This window comes from Falco punctatus (genome assembly GCF_963210335.1).
Source record: "Falco punctatus genome assembly, chromosome: 5".
NCBI lineage: Eukaryota > Metazoa > Chordata > Aves > Falconiformes > Falconidae > Falco > Falco punctatus.
The window spans coordinates 10,984,251-11,010,245 of record NC_137584.1 but is presented as its reverse complement, the minus strand read 5'-3'; the positions used below and the strand labels follow the sequence as shown (position 1 = coordinate 11,010,245).

The following is a 25,995-nucleotide window of genomic DNA, read 5'->3' as shown; positions in this document are numbered from 1 at the left end:
AACTAAGGCTATTACTGAGTGCTTATTCTTCACCTAAGGTAGGTGCTCTTTCTTTTCTTAGAGACTCAAAGAACAAATTACTCCCACGAGGAGAACAAGCACTTGAAGAAAAAAAACTGGAGTGTATGAGCCTGTGACATAAACACTGCAGATAGTCCATCTCAGGCCAGGCACATTTTATACAACAAGAAAATATTTTCTTCCAGAGGAACACAGATCTTGTCTGAGGCATGTGCCTTCAAAAATATGAAAAATAATGCAAGCGGTTTGTGATTTTGCGAGCCTAAATGTGAAGGGCATGGCAAAGTCCCTACCATTTGTGTGCCAGCTTCCTAATGTGTGTTGTGATTTTCCTTACCTTTTCCTCCTGCTGTGACAAACAGTGCCCCGTCCTTCACAAAGTGCAGCACTCGGCTAAGTAAGCCAGCCTCAGACTGAGCCAACATAAATAATGTCTGATCAAAAGCTACCTGGAGGTGAACCCAAAATGGGCATGAGTAATTCAAAACAAATTCGTTTCTTAATTCAAGCGCACGCTACAGGAACATTCAGTGGTGTTCCTCCACCTCTAGACTTGCACGGTAATGTACTTACTAACAACACGTGTGGAACTTAAAAATCATTTACACATGAGTTTAGTGTCATAATAGAAAATACCAGACCATGTCACTGCTGAACTGGAAAGCTCTGGGACACTGAGGATACTCTTTGCACTGTGTCAGGTACTCACCTCTCCCGCTCCTGTTCCAAGAGGTTGGTAAAGTCATCGCTCTTGTTCATGTAATCTGTATGTTTATGTTTCTCATTTTCCAGCTCATAAACTGTGCGGCGATGGCACTTTTCTGCCAATAGGAGCTGTTCCAGCATGCGCCGATATGTCTCTCTCTGCTTTTCTTCAAGTCTGTCCAGCTGGATTGTAGGACAAGAGAACAGACTGTTTTAAACGTCTGCTTGCTTACTTCACCTGATTTATTAACCAACAATGTTGTGTATGGTAAATGCAAGTCCCAAAAAAATGTTATGTCTTAGGCGTCACATAAAGCAATGACTAGAAATCACTGTCCTGTAAAAGTAATGACTTCTTTGAATGGTGTATTTGCAATAAGCATTTCAACGGTTCTCAGATACACAAAGGACAAAACTTCGCTTAGTTTTAGGGTAACAAATAATATTGCTGCAGTGTAGAATTTCCCCTGTGGCAAGGTGCTATGCACGCTTTTCTCATTTCACACAGGAAAAGCAGTAGCAAATGCCAGGCAGGATACATGCCCTCAGACCCTGGGAGCCTGAGTTCACACACCTGTATGGGCATTAGGTGTACACTCAAGGCTGAATTTTGAGTTATGCATCTTCAATGCACCTGTAGGACTGCTGAGACAAAAAGTCTAAACTATTTATATTCAGCATAGATTCAGTTTTACATTACCAAATACAATTCATTATAAGCCTTTGGGGTTTCCCCTCAGCCTGTTTTTTGACAGAAATTTCTCTTTCTTTCTTAGCAACATACTAGCTTTTTTATCTTCTGTTTTTGTTTTTGTTTTTTTTTTTAATTAATTTAATATGCCAGTTATTATTGAAACAAACTCTAAGGTCAGAGAGGTGTGTCTAAAAAGTTGTCAGGGCACCCTGCAGCCACCATGGCTATTCATGTTGCTCCTTTCACTGTTTCTTGGGAGCTGATGACAAAGTCCATCCTCCTCCCTCCGTCCAAAGCAGCCCACAGCCCTGGCACTTCTCTGCTTGCGAGCCCCTGGCATGGCAGCTGGCAGAGCCTGCTCGGCCCACCCCCAGCCCTTACCCTGTGGGAGTCATATCTTCCTTAGCCCTGGCTACACCGGGCGGTTGCTGTTTCACAGGCTGTCTCAGCAAACCAAGGGAAATAAGAGAGCAGGAGGACCACCATGATTTGCTCTCTGGAAACTGACCCCGACGGCCAAAGCAAAACAGTTACTGCATTTTATAAAGGAGCCAGGTTGCGTTCAGCCTTTGAGAATAGATCTTTTGCACTTACAAAATTTTGTTACCATCCTATTTTTACCTCCATCATAATCTCTGTGGACCTACACATGACAAAAGTTTTACACTGAGGTCCCCATCAAATAACCAGCTTCTTTAGACAAAAGCCCTGCTAAGCTCTTTTAATCTTGTTCAACAGTATTTCATGCATGCTCCCACATGCTAGAACTTGCTTTCCTTATTTACTATCACCCCAAAATGTTCAGAAGCTGCTTCAATGAGAATGCACAGTATAAAGATATCCTGTGGTAGACACAATTCCTGGTGAAAAAATTAAATGTTCTAATAGGAGGAATTATGCAAGTTTGGACAGGCACTACAGCATATTATATTGTATCTTGTTGCATGTTCTTTCTCCGTGCCCTGGACTGTTCTAAAACTATAAACATGAGCTTATTTTGACACTCATGCTGGCCTCAGGCAGTCCCAGGTCTATTCTACATTCATTTATTGCTTAGATTTTAAAGCAAGGGATCAAGACCTACAGCTCTCCTTTAGAGGCTGAACTGACTTTGCAGTCCTAGAGCTTAAGTGACATAAAATGATTATGGATTCATGATACCATAAATACGGTCAAAGGCAATCTCTGAAGGTCTTCTTTTCCTAACTACCCACATGATTGTGGTTTAGTATGCCAAGAGTGCTTAACAGTGCTGTGAGCAGTAGAGGTTGGAGCCTATAACTGAAAGGAATTTTTTTTAAAAAAATATAATACCCAAAGATTTTGTTCTTGCTTAAAAGCACCAGCCCTAAGGAGCATACAAGCTCTTTATTGTTTGTGTTCTAGCCCAGTGACTTGCTTACAATTTATTCTGCAGTTGAGTAACACGAATATTAAATTTTTCTTTGATTTCTTGTCAATGTACAAAAGCTCTGTTACCCCCTTTTGTGCTTTGTGCACATCCAAAATATGTGGAGTCTCACTTCTGGGTAGGGCTCCCCCTGCACAGACATACTGATGTGAATTAAGAAGTTATTACCTCTGAAATTGGTTTCTCGTAGACGTCTTCTCCTATAGACTTTTCTTGGGCAAGAATGGCATCCCTGTGTAGCACTCGGAGCACGTTCTCTGGAGCTGCAGACCCATAATGAGCTTCTAAAACTTCAGGTTTGGTTTTCTCCGTCTTCAGCATGTGGATCACATCCTCCCTTGCCTGCAACATTGCAAATCACTACCATAAGCTAACCTATTAACCAACAGGGAGAAAAAGGGAAAATAGGGGCTTTTCATATATATGGACTGCATACACAAAAATAAAATAAATTAGAGGAATTTCAGGCTACCAATGCAAATATAAAAACATTGGGAGATAACAGAGTAAACATGATATGTGCAATCCAAATGTCGTCCTCATAGGTATTAATTATTCTTTTCCTGCCTGCTATTACGTTTGAATGCTATGCATTTTTATCTGGGTTGCAACTATAGCCAGGGAACATAATTTCTCTTCCTATACTTCATCTTACTCACTGCCCATGCTGTTCCGTGACTAGGGTAAGGAGAGGAGTAGAACAGGCAGCACAAGTGGGCCGAATTAATATTTCTCAGACAGCCTCTAATCAAGTATTTTCTAGTCATTCCCCACCTGACTTTGTGACTAAATATTCTCTTCAAGTAACTTTTAAAATAAAGCTTTCTAACTTTTGTTGTTGTTTAAACAAAACCCTGGAAACACTGCGGACCCTGGCTAACCAGCATAACTGGCAGCAGACCCAAGGAGGCTGAGCAAACCCTCCTAGCAGCAGAGGAGAGCTGCTGATGCTGGAGCAGAGGGCACCCCTGGGAGCAGTAGTGCTCCTGTGGCTGAGGGGACCGTGGGTCCCAGCTCCTGCTCCCTGCCCTGGGTGGGAGCCCCCAGTTTCAGGCAGTGCAAGCAGGCATCTGGGCGTGATAAAACTGCTCTGTGAGGCCACCTGGCTATGAACAAGGGGCATTTTAGGGCTATGCTGTGGACAAACTCTTAACCCTGAGCTCTGTTTCTAACGATACTTGCCAACATCTGTTAAGCCATCTGTAAAACTTGGGCTGTAAAAGGTCCAAGTCTTCGGTGGACACAAGGGAGCTCCCAGATTTCCCTGGAGAGCCTCTCTCCCACAAGACCAAAGGGATGTGGGACAGAAGAGTATGGGCACCAATTTTTCTCTCACCTGCCCTTCCAACGCTCAACCCATGTGAGCTTGGGAAGCAAATTAAGGGGAAAAGAAAGGTTCAGATATTTCAGGGAAAAACCCTTACAAATCCTGCCCCTATGTAAGCAATGACTGTTTATGATTTATGAACTGACCAATGCTTCACACTTTTCCACGGTGTTCACAATGGCACTCCATATTATCCCTTTAGCAAATCTTAAATCTTTATCCAGTACTACAGAGGCATCACAGCTCTACAAAATCATCTGCTTTTAAAATGAGCAAGGAAATAATTTCAGGAAATGGCAAAGACCCTGTAATCTTTTTGTTTGTTTGTTTGTTTTGTTTTTTTAATAAAACAGAGTAACATGAAAATAAAACAAAAAATGAACCTGAAGCAAAGATCATGCCACCCAGTTGAGGACTAGCCCAATTATAAGCAGCCAGCTGTAGAAACTTGCACTGCACATTTTGTGACCTTAAGTAAAAGCTTTGCGCATGTCTGCAAGACACAAAATGTAGACTGGAACGGTGTTAATGTTGTTTCAGCATGATCGTGGGAAAGGTGCATCACTCATGGATGTCAAAACTACAAGTGAATTATGTGGGCTAGTCCCAAAGACTCCTCACTACACCACATCCTGGGAATATGCCACTCTCAGTACAGGAAAAATGTTATTTTAGGAATGTTTTAGACAGGTTTGAGAATATATAATTTTTTATATCCCCATAAAAATAACAGTTATCTTAGTGTCTTTGTTACTATGAGGCCAATGCTTCTATATTGAAGAAAAAAGTCCTTAAAAAGTCTAATAGGATAGCATGGGAGTTTGTGGGGATTCATCAGTATCAAGATTCTATGACATGTTGTCTTAGGCCCTTTTAGGAAGAGACCATTTTGGGTCATATCAGTGTCTTGCCCCAGTGAATGAATTCGGTGCCCCACTGTGGCCTCGCAGCAGGGACCCCATGGCACAGGCGTGCTCAGGGAGGGCACTGTGCAAAGGGAGCACTGCAAACGGCAGGATGAGGGGGTAGCCCCCTTCTACCCTATGCACCAGGGGCCGCAACCAGGCATGCTGAAACCTGAAATGGTTTTGGTCCTGAGCACAGAAAGCTTCAGGCCCCACCACCCACCACCCTCAGGGCCAGGCACACCTCAGACCCTAGGCTGTTCTGGAGGGGAGGAGGACGTGTTCATTCTCTCCTGCTGAAGCTGTCGGTCCCTGCGTGGCATAATTAAGCACTGACAGGGCCAGGCAGAGCAAAGAGAGGCAGCTTGGGCTTGGTGATTTAACAGTCTGACTTGGGAAAGCAGCGTGCCAGAAGCTGGACTCCAATCCCTGCGATGGTTATTTAATACAGCAATAGCTGATGGAGGGACCGAACACCGCTCTTCCCAGCGAATGCCCCAGCCCCTCTTTAGTTGTGCACTGCTGTGCATACTTTCAATCCAGCCTCATTAATCATTGACAATTAAAATGGAGCAGGAGGGAAGGAGAGTCCTTGAAACAGCTTATAACTTGCCAGCTAAGAAAGGTTTCTGGAAGCTGCAGGTTTGGGTCCCCCAAGAGCCAGAATGAGCTGAGTGAGGGCAGTGGGTGATGCTGAATGGAGGAACTAGCACTCCGAGCAGGAAAGAAGGCGCCCAAGCTCTGTCCAGAGCTTTGAACATTGCTTCATCTTTAAAAGGAAGTAGTGACACAGCTCCAAGGAACAGCGCAGGGCTATCAGCCCTGAAAACCCCTCGCTGTAGCCCAAGGGGAGGGTGCCCAACCTGGAGGCAGTGCCCCGGGTGCCACCATCCCCAGGGCACAGGCAGCTCCCTGCTCACGTACCCCTTCTTGAGCACCCCATGCTCTGCAGGCACTCAGGATCTGGATCACGTCAGTGTGGCAAGGTGCCTTCCACCTTTTCTGGGCTTTGCCATTGCTCCTATCATGGTATCAAAGGTATTGGCTAATTCACCAGGTACTCTTGTTTCAATGGACTTCTTATAACAGTTTGCGAAAAGCAAACTAACAAACAGACACTCATGTTGCTATGAAGCATTGGACCAAAAAAGGGGCCTTGTGCTAATAATAAACTAGAGAGCAAATTGCTTTTCAGCAACAAGCCCTAGCATCGGAAGATTCTGAAGTCCGAACCCTAGGTCAGAGAGGGGCCAGGGTGACATCCTAACCTCCCATCAGCCTTGGGATTTGCAAACTCCAGTTAGTCCCTTTCAAACTCCTGAGGATTATATAGAGGGAAGGAGATGAAACAGCTGAAACAAACTCATGATTTCATGTTTCCTCCAAATGACTAACTCTCCACTGAAACAACTAGAATAAAGCTCATGTAGAGATGTTTTCTCTCAATGTAGAGTCAACAACTAACACTACACAGGACACAGTTGTCACTGTACACTATCACCAGATACAGACCATTTTCGGAAAACAAGTCAGAATAACCCTGTACAGGAGCACTTGAGCTACTTACACACATGTACCTGGATACAGGTTCAGGAGGCTCAAAGTGGGGGGTCCTAGCTAAGAAGAGGGAACCATACTGGCAAGCTGTTTCTACTCATGGACATTTACTGTAGTTCCCTCCCTTGTCTCAAAGCACAATGCTGTTTAGCATAAATCATAAGATAGGAGACAAACACAAGGAAGAGATTTCAAATTGGAAGTAAACTTGTCTAAAAATCCCAGAGGAGAGTTGTTAGTTGCTTTGGTAGAACGAACATGCTGTTTGGCACAGGAAAGTCATCTCTCAAGTCCTTTTATTATGTTTTGTTGGTGCTCTGATGAGAGAGGGTATTCAGGCATGAGAAGACCACATATTGCAACAGCTTGTAATACAATGAAACTTATTTGTGTAAGTCCAGAAGACTGCAATTAGTTACAGAAGTTCTTTAATGTCAAGATACAGAATTTCGAAAATACATTAATTTACTTTTATTGGGTTTTTGCTACTTAAACTGTCCTACAGAAAACTCCAAGCTAACTTTCTATCTATGTTGTTCAGATTGTGGGTTCTTGAAAATAAACAGACTTTTCTGTTAATAAAGTGCCCCCAAATACCTGATTCTCTAAACAGAAGGAGCAATGATGACAGACTAATGAAGAGGCCACTTTTATCTCTTAGTAATAGACTCAAGGCAAAAAACAAAGAAGGCCAGTTATGTTAAGAGGTATCTTTTCACACTCATTTTCTCCAGGAGCAAAGACTGCTTAGAGATTCCCTGTCCATCAAATCATAGAACAGCTCAGATTGGAAGAGACCTCAGAAAATAATCTGGTCCAGCCTTTCATGGGAAAGGAAGCCTAGACGAGATCATCTAGCACCATGTTCAACTGCATCTTGAAAACTTCCAGTGATGGGGACTCTATCACATCCATGGAAAGGTTGTTCCAGTGATTAATTGTTCTCACTGTAAAAAAATTCTTTATGTTGAGGTGAAACCTCTTTCAGTGCAACCTTTACCCATCACCCCTTGTCTTTTCTATGTGGCTTCTTGTGAAGAGAGAGCCTCTGTGTTCTTTGTGGCTGCCCTTTAAGTACTGGAATACTGCGATGAGGTCCTGCCTGAGCCTTCTCTTCTCCAGGGGGAAAATATCTAATTCCTTCAGTGTTTCCTCACCGGGCATGTTCTTCAGCCCTTTGGTCATCTTCATGGCCTTCCTTTGGACCTTCTCCAGCTCGTCTGTATCTTTGTTGAATTGTGAGGGCCAGGACTGGACATTATACTCAGTTACCTCCTTTCAGCTATCCTTGCTAATAGGGGAACCGCAAAGCTGAACTGTATCTAAGCCTTATTTTATGCATACTGGAGGTGCCAAAATCTAAAGGCTGATGACCTCAGATCTTGAGTATGTCCATGGAGGGGCTGAAGTCCCACACAGCTTTGCTTGCTCTCCTTTCCCTCCTCCCTATTACCCACCTCTACTACCCACTGAGTACTGCTCTTACTTGTGGCTTCTGCATTTCTACCTGGGAAACAGGAGGAGACAATGCTCCCTCCCCTCAGGCGTGCATGCTAGCTGCCCAGCTGGAAGGTTGATGTGAGGCCACTCTTTGCAGGGCTACGCTGAAACACTCACTTTTTGGCAGAATAAAAGAGAAGGGCTTTCTTTTGCTCACTGGTTTGAGCAGCGCAGGGGTCTGAGTTCCAAACCTCGCTTTACTATGTGCCTAGTAAAATATTTAAATGATATAGAAAGGATGTAAAGAGGTCCCTGCATAAAATTGAAACCATTTAGGAAACAATAGCATGACTCTGCTGCTTGTAAAAGGGGACTGGCAGCCTAGCAACCAAATTCTTGGTCAATGGAAAGACTGTTACACAAGCCTGGTGTTCAGATGCTTCCTTCAGTGCTTCCTCCTTGTGCCCTGCCCTGCCAATTTACTACAGCCCTCTCTCCCCATTCCCACAGTCTTTGGCCTCTCCTGTGAGACTGCTAACAAAACTCAGCACCCACTAAACGGGGAATTTTTGCCACGGGCCATTTGTCACCTGGGAAATGGGACTGAGCTGATCAAACTCATTTAATGTAAGGCATCTAGTAAACTGGGGAGGGGGGGGAATCAATTGTATTCAAGATAGGCTGAATAGAGTCAAAGTAACCACTGCCAGCTGAAGGTAAAATCAAACTCAAGATCCTTTTCCAGTACATCTTCTAAACGCTTCTCCTGAATTTTGTTTAGAAGCAGTCTTCCTGCAAAACTCACAGTATGCCTCTCTCTAAATCAGTTACCAGTAACTATTTTTTTCATAGCTGCATGTTTGGAGCCATCTAAAAGACATGTAACTACTTCAGACCAATCTAAATATTTCAGTCACATGATGGAAATCCTCTGAATTATCTGAGTTTTGAAAATTTAGGAGCAGGAGTAAGTGGCATTTACAAGGAATACACTTGGGTAATATTTGGAAGATGTGATATTTTATTTGCACCTTTTGACTACTTCTTTTCTAGTTATCATGACACTTTCTTATGCCTGCACAAGTGAAAGCACCAAGTAATAGACGTTTAATGTTTATGAAGTCATATTTTTCTTGCTAGTGATTAATGACAAGAAATAACTATCAAACCACAGACAGGAACCTTTACTTCTACTTGTGTTGTTGTTACTTGCATTGCACACAGTTCAGGTTATTTATAGTGCAACAGCTGCTCTGTACTGCATCAGAAACTAGATAAGGTCACAGGTTGTCCCTGTAATGTTGTGGTCTTACCAGTGGCTGATTTCCTACATTCCAGTAGGTTTTACAAACATTTCACCTAGAGCTAACAAACATTACACTCAAGGCATCCTTCTGAGGGAGATCAAGAGCTGCTTTCTATGCTATCCAGGACATGCTCGTGCTGTATTGCTGTCAGGGCAGGAATAGCCTTATTTCTGAAAATTCCCATTAGAGACCTCAGAAAGTGAATAGCACAATTTCGCTTTGTTTACTTTAATAAAGAAAGCATCTTCAGGCAGGTGTACTCAAACCCCTGTATCTGCAAAACTTAACCATTACTCCCTTTTTAAACTCAGTAACTTCCCTTCTTTTCTTACCCCAGGAGGAAATTCACATAATTAAAAGGAAAGTGCACTTCCTTCATTTTCTGTCATGATACTATGAATATAAGTAGAGAAAGTAACAAAAATTACACCTGCCTACTGGAATGCTGCTTGTTAAAGGCCTGATTCTTCAAACTGTCCCTACGCACTGCTATAAGGACTGGGTAGCAATTTGCCTTCCAGGTCAGATGCACTTCGTGTACAAAGCATGCTTCAAAGCTGGAAAGTTAGAGGCCCTACTGCATATTACATCGTACAAAGTTCTTCTTTGCTAAAAACTCAAGAAATATTTTTCTCTCCTACAGCAGATATCTGAAGTACCCTTGTTTATATCACTCTGTGACGCATGCAAAATGCTGGCTAATTACATGTATACATAGTTTTTCTTGCAAGGAAGACTCTATGTACAGCAGAATTATTCTCTTGCTTTTCATCTTAGATTGATTTCTTAATACTTGAAATTGCTGAGTTCACTTGCATGAATTTCTTTTAACTTTTTGGGACTTGGGTCTATGTACATGATTTACTTTAGAGGTAAAGAGATGACTTCAGTGATTAAAAGTGACCATCATGTTTTTGTACAAAAGTTTAGTGAAATATATCTGGAAATGCAAGGGATCCCTCATAACTCTGGGGATATGATAGAGGAATGTTCTGCCTTCTCCACACCATACAGAACTTTCTGGCCCTGTATGAAGCCTTTGGAGCTATACAGTGTATTTCATTTTGTTGTGCGTTTTCTTACAGTGATAACACAGAAAGTCCTTCTAAAACCAATACTGAAGGATAGGCACATGACAGACCAGCTCATCCACTGCACAAACCCTCTGAAGTGGCTCCAGAAGAATTACATCAGAGATTAATTTGGCCTCTTATGTTTAAAAAGTCCACACTAAAGATTGCAGAGCTGAGGAGAAGCAGCACTGAGCAATGTATTACTTCTTACAGCAAGCTTTGAAACAGATCAAATGAGCACTGGAAGACATCTGTCTGTTATTTCCTGCCCACACAGCTTTGTTCTGCTTTATTGCCAGAGAGCTCCATGGATGATGTCACTTTTTTCTGAAGAAAACAGGCCACCAGAGCCTTTCACTGACATAATTAATTATCTGTAGTCTGGGCCACAGCCAGAAAATTCCCATGGCAAGGCCCCGAGAAGTATTAACTCCACACTGCTTGATGTTTTCAGAATTATTAGGGTCTGGGATATCCTGTCTTGTCTTTTCACATTGAAAGAGTGTTATGCTCGATAACATCGAACTTTGAGGCAGTTACTGTAGCATATAGAATTACAGTGTCATGATCCAGTCAGCACAGAAAGACCAGTGCAAGGCATCGCCGTCAGTTACGCGCACAAATCTGCATGTTGGGATGTGCTTTACATGCCTCAGCAATGCATCACAATGGCTAAACCCGCTGTTTTGGGTTTGCTGTTTCCAGTCATATAGTTTATGTCTCAGCCAATATTAACCATACAATAACATTTTGCACATGACCTGAAGCCCAGCAGCAAGCAGAGACGGCAGATTGATCCAACTATCCAGCAGAGAGAGGAAGGAACATCTGTTAAAACACCTTTTTGGACTCCTGAGCAGGAAGAATCATTAACAGCGCACAAATGACTGTATTGGCAGTTCAGGGCCGGTATGTGGCTGCATGGTGCAGTGTACATCCTAACAAATGAGCTAATTAACAAAGCAACTTTAGGTCTTTTTTTTTTTCTGACCAGCGCTAGTCACCACAATGCTTGGAAAGGCAGAGAGTTCCCTGGTTCAGGTACTCCAAATCAGACATGAAAACCCAAGTGACTAACTCCCTGTCCTGGTTTACTCGTGCTAAGGAAGTGTCTGCAGCTTTCCATACCATAGGTGAATGGCCACTCTTGAGCTACTGTAGCAGTATAGGAAGTCATTAATATTGCAGCACTTTTGCACGTTGCGGTGTTTTTATATTGCCGGAGTCACATAGTAAGTTGTCATGTTCCTTTTGTAACCACAACTTATTTAGTGACCAGTTATCACCTCCTTCAGAAGAAAAAACAGAAGAATAATGAAAGGGTAATAACAGAAAAAGCATTCCTTTTCCTCTTTCTTATGTTATCATCTGCCCCTTAATCTTGTTAGCCAGACTGGACCGAGACTCAGGAGATCCCTGTTCTGCTCATGGACCTTTTTCTTGTGTTTCACACATAAAATTAACTTCACCATGCTCCAATTTCCATTCCATAAAGGAAATAATACTGCCTAGAAATGCTGCAAGATTTAATTCATAAGTATATATAAGATCTAGGTACTAATGCTGCGAATAATACCAAAAATATGGCACTCCAACATCAATATAGTTGTTCCATTCAGTTTCTCTCATTCATTATATTATTTCCTCCACGTTTATGTACTTCTATACTATACCCAATTTGTTGAAACGCACTCAAAACTAAAAAGTATCTTCATTAGACATTTAACTCAGGTTGTCTAAATTGCTCTTTGAAAGTGCTTCATTGACTGTATAAGGAACTGAAGAATAAGAGATTAGGTGGTCTGACCTGAACTCCAGGGAGGCACTTGAAGCTGCTGGTGTAAGTACCCCCTCTCCAAGAGGAACAAAATTGCCCAGGTATTTTTTCTGCAGTGATCTAGCTGCCTTGTGGCAGGAATGAGCACGCTTGGAGTGGGACCATAGGTGCCAGTCGGGCCATAGCCATCAGGATGATGAATTTCAGAGGAAATCCTTCTGCCTCCTCTGTGGAGACATGAGCACAACTCAGAAACTCAGAGTGGAATACCAACAGACGTGTGTATACATGTGTAATAAACTGTATACACAACTTTCTCTTGTCCAAGCGTTTTGTTGGCTTCAACAAGCTGTTTTTCAGTGCTGTGTGTTACACGGATGTGCATTCAAGTTACTGATGACTGATGAATGGTCAAGAACAGTAGGACTGCATTACAGCAAGCGCTCACCAGTGTAGCCAATTGTTTGAACAGAGGACTTGTCGAAGGAAACGAGGGGAGTGCTGTGAACTCTTAGAGTGAAGTAACTTAGAGAGTGACGGCAATGAAAGGCACGGAGCGACTCCCAGCCATGCCCACGATGCCCTCACAGCCTCCTGCTGTCTCTGAAATCCCTCTGATCCTCGCCACTGTCTGTCCTTCCCCTCACCCTCCCCAAACCCCACTTGGACAAGCTCTCCCCTCTCCATCCTCCCATTGCATTCCCAGGAATGACTCTGAAGCCCTTCAAAATGCCATTTTGCCTGAACTGCTGAGACTGCCTGAGCCCATACTGGGGAAACAGCCTTTCATTATAAAGCTGACTGCATCAGTACTTCTGTTTCTGATTTGTTTAAACTTGAAGGTGACAAATGCCTGGAAGTTCCATTCATTTTGCTGGCATGGAAGAATTGATGCTAATTACTTTGCAAAGAAAAACAATCATTTCCAGCATGAGAAAGACTTCACTTGCAAAATCCAAACCATTCCTGTCTTAGGAAAGGACTTTCCTTCATAGTGTCTCAGCAGTGTATCATTCTGGGTGCTGCATGTGCACAGCCCTCAGAAATAAGCCACCAAGCTCATTTTGTTTTGGACATCATGCAAAATTCTACACTGAAGCCAGCAGTTTTGTAAAGATGTGGCAAGGCACAGGATGTTCAGTAGGGCCAGCAGTTTTCTATACGAAAATGTTACATTTCTCTCATTTTAGTCAACCAATAGGTGGAGCCTTTAACCCTAGAAACAAGACATTTTCTCAGATAGCCATGTTCTCACAATTATTATATGAAGACTTATATTTGCTTTTATTAAAACTCATTTTGGATGGAAAGTAATCTGTTTTGCTCTCAAGAGCTTATTGAATCCTCAGCTGGAGAACAGGAGACACAAACTCAATAAATGCACAACTGGGGCAGTAAAGTTAATAAAACCAGACTCAGCTACAACTGCAACGTTACATTAACAACTGGTGACTCAGAGTACTGGACAGCATTATGATACATAAGACGTGCTCATTGCAAGCTCTCCCAAGAATCCCAGATATTTTAAAAAGCCAGCAAGTCCGTGCATCTAGCATTTATTGCAAAAGGGCTGGCCATGTCCCCTCTCTCAGAGTGAGCCTTCTCTCAAGAAAATGAGAAAAGATACAAGCTTTCACATTACTGTTTCACTGAGTATAAAATTTCTATTAAGTAAATGAAAAAAAAATCAAATTACATTGGTTGATTAAAATTATTTTTAAAAGCTTGTGAAGGAGGATCTGTTAAAGGCACTGATCCGAATGGGAACAAGACCAAAACTTAAAAGTTGATCTGGAGCAGTCCTTACTGTTCTGTTTTGGACAGAGGACCAAGAATTTTGGAAAAAAACCCAAGCTGTTCATACTCTTCCTTCCAGTCTAGATGAGATGTTCAATGGATCAGAGACACTTGTGAATTATTCCTCTCTCTTCTGACCCTCCAAGCCTAAATAACATCATAGAAGTAGCTCTGTTAAGTACAGCTCAGTCATTAACAGAGAAGGATGTTAAAATGTCTTTGTGAAAAAGGTTTTCAGCCTACAGCTGTGCAGTAACAGTGACATTTTATTGAGGATAATTACTTTGAAAAACATATAACTCTAAAGCAATTTTATTACCAAAGAGATGACTATAATCTCTATGGTTGTTAGTACCTCTGCCCTTAATTTCAGAGGGAGCAGGAAATTGCCCAAATAGCAAAATTATATTATATTTCAGTATACTGTCTTATGTTTTGTTGTTTGGGTTTGGGGCGCTTTTTTTCCCCCTCTTATAAAACAGCAGGGTTCTATTTTAAAATTCATGATTCTGGGACTTGCTAGACAAGCCATGCTTAGTTCTCATGGTATCTCCTGCACTTTGCACAGCAATGATTGCAAGCTACAGAAAAAACATACTACTCTGGACAAAATTAATCTCTGGTTATAAATTATTCAGTGGAAATAGAAGAGAGCATTTATGGTCTGAAGGCTATCCTAACTTCATTTTTTTGTCCTGCTTCACCAGGAAAACACAAACAAACAAGGGGTCAGTCAGAGGGGAGAGATTTTTTTTAACTCATTTTTAGGATACACCAGATATTTTTAGGGATCTTTTTGCAGCAGTGTGGATACCACCTTTCTCTTCATTGTCTTGCCTTTTCTATGTCCCCTTTCCATGTCTCTAGCTTGGTTCCATTTATCACTGTTGTATTCCCGTTTTCCTTGCACTCTTTTTCTTCTATTGCCCAACCTCTTTCCCCTCATTCCATTCTCCTTAAGTCACCTCTCCCTCCTCACATTAACCCTATCTTCTCTTTTTCCCTGTCACTCTGTACATTGCAAGTTTTTTTTCTCTCAGGGAATTTGAATTTCATCTGTATGATATGCTCAGAAAATTCTGAACTATTTCAATCCAATTAACAAGAATTTGCAGTTATAAACACTTAGCCAAAGCTACTCTACATGCATTTTTCTCTGGCTTTACCTGTTGTTTCCACTCTGGCTCTTCTTCAGCTTCTCAAACTGTGAGATTTTGCTAATGACTGAAAACTCCTTCTCTTCACTGTTATGTACCCCTTCCTCTGGTGCCAAGACACCTTGTCCCACCTTTCTCTTCTGACTTTATTATTACCCAAAAGAAACACATCTCATTTCTACCCACCTATCTAGCCCTTTTAACACCAGCTTGGTATTAAATAATACTAACGCAAGAGTATCAAGAAAGGCACTGAAGAAAAAATACAGGACTTTGTACATTGTTTTTAACTGAGTGATACCTAGGTGGCTATCACAATGTTGTTTCAACATCTCAGGAAAGTCAAGCTTGAAACAAAAGCAGTTAAAGGCATTGTATGAAAGTTTACACATTGCAGCAAGAGCAAAAAGAGAGAGAAAAACATCACAACTACAGCTACAGCGTCAAACTCTCTCACTTATATCAAAGAGACTGACAAGTGATGGGAAGGCCAAGTAAAGCCATGTCAGCAGAGAACGAGAAGTATTAAACCCAATATACAAGACACCAGTGAACTCTATCCTCCTGCACTGTGTGCAGTTCCTGTTACAGAGACAAAAAGACAAGGTGAACTCAGGGTTTAACAGGTGCCGATGAAGGGGTGATAGAAGACGTGGAAAGCCTATTTTGCTAGAGGAAACTAAAAGGACATGGCACAGCTAGCACAGCAAAATGAAGGCTTAGAGTGTGAGACTGCTGCCTACAAACACATCAGGCACTAAACAGTAGGGAGAGAGGTAGGCTTTTCAAAGCATGATCAACGTATAGCACCATATCATGAAGGTTTCACTAGAAATTAAAAGACAGAAATTTACTATACATTAAAGCTTTTCAGTTCTGGACCTGTTTTCCAATAGGACTAGTGAAGGTTTACCCAACTAATCTTATTCATGACAAAGGTTAAATGAAGTGGTTGTCTAAAGAATTAGCTGCTGGGACTTGATTCGCAGCAGATCTTTTACAATTGTTTTACCAGGAATCTCAGGAAAAGGGTTAGTCAATGCATCTGCAGTATGAGGATGAAGAAAGCCTAAGTTAGGAAGTGACAAAAAGGTAGAATAAGGAAAAAGGCCACAACTAGAGAGATAAGGGAGGGAAGGAAAGCTGAAGAAAGAGGAAAATTTTGATCTTAGGAAAGAGAACAGAATGTTATTATAGAATGAAATATATTAAGAAAATATGTAGCTATAGAAAAAGGAAAGTAAAAAGCAGACAAATGGAAACAGTAAAGAAATTTCCTTTCCTTTACATTTACAAAGCTTAGCTTTCTGGTAGAGACATGGTTACAATACTAAAATACCTTTAAAAATGTTAGAACACAATAGGTAGTACACCACCTATACCCACATGGGTACCTGTTAATGGAGTGTGTTACGAGAGAGGATTTCCCTTGTGACAGGATGTACAGCCACTGTTACGTGTTTCCTAGACCTCACTAGACAGAACAAAACACAAAGCCCTCACCCACCTCTGCTACCCCTTCCCTCACACACCCAGGTCAAGAAGAAAGTCTTGCAGCCCATCTGAAGGTGACCTCATCCTGGCTCTGTCAGATTAGAGAGTTCCTTCCCCACATGATTACCCTGTCTGAACCATCAGCAGCCAGCCCCCTGTACCTGTATCTGTTCTACAATAACCCCTCCTGCAGCTGACGAAGCACCAGTGCAATCTGCAGTTTGGTAATCGGTGGCACAAATGCAACTAAGCTACTAATGCCAGACTGGCAGTCTTAATCCTGGAATGATGTTTTCAATAGCAACCTCATCAGATAGAGAAAATCAAACTGGACATGACAAGTGTGAGCTTCGATATACAGAGGGAGCACACCTTGCTATGGGGTGCATTGGCTGCTGCTCCCCAGGCAAGGGGAGAAACATCCTTCCTTGGGAGCTATCACTCTGACACCTTGCGTGAGTACTCAAGGTAACTATTAAATGAAGTCTTAAATAAATACAGATTAAAGAAAAGGGCTTTTTTGACAGTGGAGTCATTTGGCCTCTCCCCTTGAAGGAGGGATGCTATGCAAATAGGTTTACCTCTGAGTATCTGCTATGCAGTGTTTCCCTTCAAAAGTCAGCCCAAACCCAGTGTTACATTAGACCATTCGGAAGTCTGAAGACTTCTCAGGAGTTGTGGCTTGTGATTAGTCTACATCTAATTTGTACACTATACATACTATTCTCCAAGACATCACATTTCACATATTGCCCATCAACATCCTCAGGCCTGCATCAGAGGAAACATACCTTAACATGTATTTCATTCATACCCCATGGCTGCCTAGCTCTGAGGGGCAGAGCTCTGCTCCTCCACCGCACCAGGCTCTCAGGAAACATTTCCCTCAGCCCTAAAGCATGTAAAGGACCTCAACAGGAACGGGTGGCTGAGCTGCAGGGGATGAATGCCATTTCTGCACTGGAGAAACACAGTAAACCACTGGCTATAATGAAGGCCTTGAGTGGAAAAGTTGGTCCTATTTAAATCGGTGTGAAATATAGGAAACTGTCTCCTTAAGCTTAAACTGTCATCTGGAAATAGGCACAGAACCTGGCTAAGATATTATTCTTAAAAAACCCAATGATTTGTAGTGTGATGCTGTCTTCATAAATGTACTTTTATTATTGTGAGGGTTTTGTTCCAACATGCAATAGAAGAATGAATGGTAAACATGTATGAATACTACTCCCCGTTTCCTTTTGGGCCCCTAATCAGGAAATGTTGAAAATCAGTGTTGGTATTGCTGGAGATGAATGGCTGCTGCTCAGAATGTGTACAGGGAATATATTCCTGCCAGGACAAATACGTAGGCCATTGGACAAAAATCTGTGAACCACTGATAGGATTATATAATCATTGTAAAGGTCTTCACTGCCTGTGTTGCTCTGTAATTAATAATATTCACATGTTGGTTTGTCTGAAGTCACTGTGACAACTAGGCAAATTAACACCATGCCTTCATGGTCCAATTCTTTCTACCTGCATTAGAAATTTTCTTTTCAATTCAGTTTTGCAGCATTTAAAAATCAGATATATTTTTTTTTCCCCAGATATAGGAATAAATCCTTTATGGATTTTTTACCCCTGTAGAGTCAATATGTGTTTAAAGACCATGTAATCACTGGTTTTTTATATGACCTGTGAGATCTCACAAGACAAGACACTCCACAGAGCTATAAGGCCTTTAAAATCAATCCCTGTCATCAGTCAATTTGTTTCCTACTCTCCTTCAGAGAGGCCGTACTTAAGAGCTCTCCTGCTATGTATACTGGGATACAGTTTCATCGCCACAGCTCCTGTATACCTTTTCTCCCCTTTTGTTTTCTTACAAAATAAGGCCTAGGCTACGGTGACCTCAGCTGTTTATGAAAGCCTTTCCTTCTCTGTATTCTGTAAGTGCACAGGGCCCTGCCAGGAAATCTGATGACAGGAAAAGCCAAGGCCAACTTGGCCTTAGAAACTAAAGCACAGGCAAGCTACCTGAGGTAATTATAATTAAAAAAAAAAAAAAAACCCACAAAAAAAAACCCAAAAAACAACAAAAAAACCAAAACAAAACCAAACAAAAAGACATAAACATCACTGCCCTTCCATGGTTTACCTGCAGATTCACCTTCAAAATGATGAGCTGGGAGGTCAAGTCCCAAAGTAAGGACTCAAAATTGATACTGACAGCAACGTGGCATGGCAGTGTTTCCTATGTTGTTAAATTACGTGAATAGTGAACTAAGCACATGAAGGATCTGTACACATTACCAGTTTACCCTGCTAACCCCATGGCTGTCATGACCAGGTTGCTTCCTGAGCTCACTGGCGTTTATAAGGCAGTGTCACCCTGCTCTGCGTTTGTGGTACAGCTATAAGATCCTCTCTGCTCACGGCTGTAAAGAGTCATGGTATTTTATCCCGTTCTTCAGAAAATATTTGATCTCCCTACAGGTACAGCCTGCTGTTATTCTCAAAACAAAATTTTCTTACATTTAGGCCTATATCATGCTTGCTTTGCCAGTATTGAAATGGCTTCAAAATAAACCCACAGTCTGATTTGTCAGTCCAACAAACACCAGCCAGCCACCAGAGATGTTCTAACAGATCCGAAAATGAAAAGCCATGAAATGACTCAGTGCATTAGGTCACTGTGACAGCCAGGAGGTAATGCCAGAGCATTTACTTTGGCTGGAGTCTTCTTTGGCTCATCTTCTTTTGCAGCATCAAAGCCAGGCTCTCATCTCGAGCCAAAGTGCTGCAGCTTTGCCCACTTCAGTGACAGTTCAACACAGGTACCAGGTAAATAACTAAAACTGGGCTTTTTGAAATGAAATTAAAAACTTCTGTGGATTAAAAAGAATAATGATTCTCTTCCCTGCCTGGCAGTAGGAGCAGAAGAACAGGCATACTCTACGGCTGCCACCATGGTGGCATGCTCACAATCTTCCCATGATGCCAGGAAGCTTTATCAGTGTCTAACATCTCTGTGGGGTCTGTATGTACAAATATCCCTAAAAATATTGTCCAGGACAATGGGAGTATCACCTTGGTGAGGATTTTCAACTATATTACAGTGCAGATGGCAGCTATCCCCATCTTCCCCATAGGGATAATGAGAACATAGGTAGTCCTTTAAAGGTTGTATAACTCCCCCACAGTGTAAAAGGCTATGGTGAAGAGGCACATTTCCATGTATTGAGCAGGAGAAATATACAGAAATAAGAATAAAGAGCACATTTATTGCCACCCAGGAAATATTAGTGATTTTCTTCGCCTCCCCTCTCCAGACCACAAAGGTGACTTCAGGGTAAACCTTTCTGAACAACATGAGCGTGATACATTTCTAATGAGGTTTGGCTCTAATCATCACTGAAGCTGCATCCTAGCCCCATCTTCTAGGAAATGACATACACAAGTTTTTTTATAAAGTAAAATGAAGCACTGTAAAAATGGATAACTGTTCTATAATGCTAAAACGTTTTTTCCTTTGCAAAACTGCATTCAACAGGTTTTTTACAGTTTTTCACTGCAGAATGACCATTCCTTGTCTTTGTGACAAAATTATTTAGTTTGAATGCATATTTCTTGAAATTTGAAAGTACCTGCCAACAAACTGAAGGTCAGTTATGTACAGGAAGAGTGATATTTAATGATACTTAATAGGATGAAATCTCAGAATTGTGGTAATGGTGCAACTCAGATGACTCATACCAAGAAATTAGCAAAACAATTGCTTCTTTTAATCGGATAAGATGGTCACAAGTCTAAAATTAAAGCAAAAATGTTATGAATCTGAGTTTAGGGAAAAAGTAAAGCCTTATATAAAATGCTAAATAATGATGGTTAACTAGAATAAAGGGAGTGAGACAAAATGTTTTCACACAGGTTGGGCAGTTTTTTCTGCTTGTCCATAGGTTCAGTGAAAAATATTACTAAAGTGCAAACAAAAGAATTTATAAATTTGGCAAGCCCTCCTGTTGCAAAAGAGGATAAGTTTTGAAAAGTCAGAAGTCTTCATATGGACTTTTTTAAATACCATGTTTCAGCTTTTTATTTTGAAATTCCCTGAAGGATGACACTTCTGAGAGTTCAATGATTTATCAGCATTAAAGAGAATCCTCAGAAGGGGGTGGACATTTAGGGGAGTTAAGGACAAAATCAGGCTGCCTGCCACAGAGGACTTAGTACTGGGCTGAATAAACATGCAAGCCAGGACAACTGAGAAGACTTTCAAGCAAGCACTACTCCAAGAAATAAAACTAATGGGTCTTTGTAAGGCAGGGAATGTGCAGAGCACTGGAAGCCAGGTGGGACAGGCAGAGATCTGGCTGAGCCCTGAGCAAAATCTGAACATGCAGAAGGTCCAGGGGCCATCTTAACTCCTCCTTCAGTATCACTGACTTGCAGATTTGCCTCTTGAATCTTTGCATTACTGACTGTAACGACACTCACTATTTTACTCCCCACCCCTTGTCCCCCACAACTGATTCCTCTGTGGTGGTCTTCTGCCTCTTTTTAAGTGTTCAAGACCTGCAGATGCCCCTTTCTTCCTCAGTTCTGACAGGTGTTTATAATTTCTTTTGCTTTGGTAGCTGCAGGTAGAGACGGTAAATAAAGCAGTACTTAAAGCTATGGCTATCCTGTTAAACACCAGCTACCACTGCTTTGTCCTTACCGTCCTTTGCCTTAAATTTTCATATCCCTGTCAGTTGAACCTTGTGCTTTTTGGACAACCAAAAAATAAATAGGTACATTGAAAATACAGTTTAAAAGATGTTTAATTTACCTGCAGTTCTCCTTCCATTATACTGAGGAGTTTTATCAAGTCCTCTTTAGAAAGTTCTATGGACTTCTTGTTCTTTCGTTCAGTAGGTCCAGGTGATTTTGAGTGCCGTTTGACAGTTGCTGAAACCATGACCTCATCTTCCTTCCGATGAGGTTTATTCTTTTTCTTGGCATCCTCCTGAAGTTTTTCATTCTCTGCATGGCTGATGACAGGCTTGGAACTGGAGAAGTGCCCGTTAGACGAGTTTTCTCCACCTTGGTTTCGGGATCTCATCCCTACCTAAAAAGAAACAAACATAAAGATGCATTTATAAACAAGATTATATAAAAAAAGTCGCAATGGAAATACTGCCTTTTGGAAGAACAACAATTTTCTAAACAGTGAAAAATACTGTCATGCTCAAGAGACAGCAGTAGAAAACTCAACTATTTCAACAACTCTGTGTGTGGCAGACAGTGAATCCAGGTCATTAATTATAAATTTAACAGAGCGCTAAAGTAAGGGTAACCATCTTTTTCAGCATGTTAAGATGCTGATATGAGTTTAAATGTATGAAACTTAAAAATTATGCAGAAAAATTATAAAGAACATTTTCCAGGGTTTCAGTCAACATTTTGATCCTTCACAATTCAATACAAAACAAAGCATGTTGTTACGTAGATCTTATTTTAACATGAGGTTTACTTGAGAGAGAGGAATGCAAATGAACGTTACAAAAGCATATTTCTTGAGTATAAATTATCCACAAGAGCGGAGTGACAATGCATGACAAACAAAGCTCTCTCTCTAGTTTCCCTAAGTGAAGCAGTGGTTTTATTCCAGGTAACCAAGAAAAACAGGGAATGCAGACTGAATCAAGTGGTAAACTCCACCTTAAGCTAAATACTGCATGAGATTATTAGACAGTAAGTGCCGTAAAGGAAAGTTGAAAAGCACTTTGAAAAAAGAACACAGAGGGCATGAAACCGCTAAGAGGTAAATGAGCAAGATCAATGCAGTCGTTCCAGAAGATTAAAGGTTTCTCCAAAATGTCAGGTCATGGTTATCGAATGCTCACATCTCTGTCCTCTTAAGCACTTACACTACACTCTTAGACTACATCTATCCTAGGAAATTAAATAGTGACAGCAAATGTTCCTGAGCTCTCACACTTGACCTACTGTATCGCTAAATTTTTACCACACTTCCTGGCACACTTCTGGTCCAGGTAAACTACCACTCTTCCAACCAGTTCCTAAGCACAATTCAGGAATTAACCCAGGCCAGCTCCAGATGCAGCCACCCTGTTCTGGAAGAGAAGAGAGTTTAGCAGTACAAGCGTAGCTAGACTGTGCTATTTAACACAGAATGGGGGGCCTTGGAACTGTTTAGTTTACAACAAACATAACCTTGGTGTCCCACAAAACACAGCTGTGAAAATCATCCTTCCTGCATATCATCACTAAACAAGTCTTCTCTGATTCCCTCTTCTGAATGTCATTCAGCAATATCAAATTAAGCCACTTGCCCTTTTCTTTAAATCTTTACACAGTTCTTCTCTTTCTTACCCATCAGCTCTTTTCAAGGTGTCATCCACACAATGCATTCACCTAAAATTAGCTTAATCTGCCTGTCTGCTGTCTTCTCCTATGAATATCTCTCTTTTTTCCCCTTGACCCTGCAGATTGGCCAGGGAGGTTGCTAGCCCTTAAAATCCCATTTATTTACTCTGTAAGGTCTTGCCCTGTGTCACTGGTTAACAATCACACAGAAGACAGTGTGGGTTCATCTGTGTGTATTTCATTACTTACCACTATTAAACACATGTGCATAGGATACTCAGACATGTTTTTATATGGACCTATATTGCTATCCTGTCACCTTCCTGTGTTATGTTGAAGTAGGTCTTTGTAATTTTCTTCAGTGTTCAACTGTAGAAGACCTTGATTGTTCTTTGTAGTCAAGGTATTTGTCATGAACAGTACAAAGACAATAGTGAATTTAGGCTCGGTTTGGGGCCAAACTCAAATGTAAAAAGTAAGCTGGTCTCCTGAAAATTAGACATTATTCATCCTACTTGAAATTGCTTCTATAACAGACAAGGCAAACCATCAGAAGTTTGTGTTGCCTTACTCCAATTTACATTTGTTTGTGGTCATATTTTCTGGTACTTTAATTTTCTACTTAAATCCAATTTACCCAAGACAGTCCAAGAATACTAGAAAGCAATATCTTCACAGAGAAATATGTTGCTGTTTCTATAATCAACTACAATTTGAACACACAGACTGAAGAAAGGTGAAGAAGAGTCTGTATGTCTGAGGCTTGCCCAGTTTTTATATCAATAGATCTAATGAATAATATTCCATTGCTTCCGAATCTTTCTTCTCACTTAATCTCTGGATTTAGTTTGCATCTTGTTCATTAGTCAAACAGATGCTTCTCAACATTGCTAACATCACACACTTACTCGTCTGATAAGGATCTCAGAGCAGCAATTCACTAGTGATGCGGCAAAACCTGAATTACATTGACTGACCAGCTTGGCTAATGTTACACAGGGCCTGCTATGTCTTGCTACTGACTTGACTCAGGCCAGTGTTATAAATCTCTCGCTCACATTAGCCTTGCATTTTGGTAGTTTCACACTCAGCAGGAAGATTGTCTTTTTATTATCGTTGGTTACTCATGTCTTAACTTCATTAATTCAGTGGAATTTGTCCAGCAGCATAAATGGGGAGAGAATTAGACCCAATGTTTTCGAATGAGAGAATTTCACTACGAGATTCCTTGCATTGTAGGTCTGCTCCTATCCAAACAATATGTGATACAGGTATACAATGGCCTTTAACTTCCTGAATGCTTATGCAGTGTGGTTTTCATCAAACAGTTTGGATTAAACACATGAATTATGCTTTCTAAAAACAGATCTCCATTATAAGCATGAACAATACCTGAGAACCTCAGGAAATCTTTTAGGTCTCAGGTTTGTAATGGAAAAATAAACATTGTACTATGTTTCCTCTCAGATAGGGCCTTTCAATTTGTTTAACTTTAATGGGTTTTAAACTTTCCAACCACGCTTCCTCTCAGGAGAGAGCACTTGGGATTCAATCTGTCTCTATTTTCTAAGTGTTTCCTTCTGAGTCCCTATGGGTCACAGCCTCCAGCCACTTTCATCTCTAAACGAACTTATTTTTCATGGCTTACAGTGAATGGCTCCATGGCTCTAGAACATCCTACATGTTTTAAGAATAAATATTGCAAGTCTGTCTTACACATGTTTTACGGTGGAAAACAGATTATTACATTACAGTGTATTCTGCTTAGTAACATGCTATGTTAGTGACTTCTCTGTAGTAAGATGACTCAACTCTTAGACCTGAAGGTGCACAATTAATTTTAAATTTAACTCATGACTAGTTGAGACACATCATCCACATCTAGCACTGCTTAATCAACCAGATGCACGTAGCTGGATACGTTAGACTTCATGAAATGTGGTGTGTCACCCTGTCACATCATAACTCAAGATAGCCGCTTCAATCCACCTGTCCCTGTGGAAGCTGAGATGATCACAACTCACGAAGGCATGTAAAGGCTGCATAGTTGACTATAGGTTTATAAGCACACCAACAAACAAATAAGGAATGCATATTTTAAGTGTTCTTTTACTTGATGTAAATCAATATAGGTCTACAAAGGACAGATGAAAATTTATTTTTTTAACAAATTCATTAATACAGCAGCAGAACAGCTTAAACAATTGATCTGGAGTTTTGTATCAACTAGCTAATTAGAATATGACTGTTGCTAAAGTAAGTCAAATCTGGCCTTTTTAAAAATTTCTTTAGCACTTGTAGATTTATTTTGCAGCAAGTCTTACATCACAGTAAGTGTGGCAGACACGCTGTCACTCTTGGAGACACTGTCCCTAACAGCCTTTCTATGCTAAAAGCCTGCCAAAATCAGTGTAACACTAACACCTACTCTGTCTTCAGTTACGACGTTGATACTTTTCCAACATGTTATCCAAATGCAAAGGTGTTATGTGCTGAAGCCAGAGATGCAGGTGAACTCAAGCTTAAATGGTGACAGAAAGGGCCAACGTTTTGATATTCACACAGTAATTTCCAAGGAGTTTAAGGGCCAAAATCAACGGCATGATCCAGCTGTTGTGCAGTGCTCTAGGAATACAAAGCAGCTGTAAGGATGACTGAGTTTTAATTAGAGCAGCGTGAAGTAGCCAGAACATACCAGTGATCTTGGCTGAAATACTGTGTGCTGGAAAGGAGTGCCTAGTATTATCATTTTGGATGTCCATCTGTATTTCTGATGGTACACGATAGAGAAGGCAAGTTTCTGACCAGTTGCACAACTTTATTTCAGTACACAAATACCAAAATCCCCAAACTTGCCTATTTGTTGTTTCACCAGGGTTCCAAAACCGATCCTGGGGACCCTGCCAGTCTAACACTGGTAACAAACGTCCTCCTGCTGTCTGCCCTGATCACGTCTCTATATCTTACAGCATT

At 41.1% G+C, this 25,995-nt stretch overlaps 1 protein-coding gene across 5 annotated transcripts in view; it reads right to left on the bottom strand.

The window, feature by feature from the left end:
- Positions 1–25,995, bottom strand: part of FILIP1 (filamin A interacting protein 1) — a 125,531-nt gene that overhangs the window by 47,978 nt on the left and 51,558 nt on the right. For all 5 annotated transcript variants that reach the window (XM_080388105.1, XM_080388104.1, XM_080388107.1 and 2 more), the window contains 3 exons: positions 21,482–21,760; positions 3,000–3,173; positions 731–909 (listed from right to left, as the gene is read on the bottom strand). In XM_080388105.1, the coding sequence (XP_080244231.1) occupies positions 731–909; positions 3,000–3,173; positions 21,482–21,754 (626 nt within the window). In that variant the 5' untranslated portion in view covers positions 21,755–21,760. The remainder of the gene's footprint in view (positions 1–730; positions 910–2,999; positions 3,174–21,481; positions 21,761–25,995) is intronic.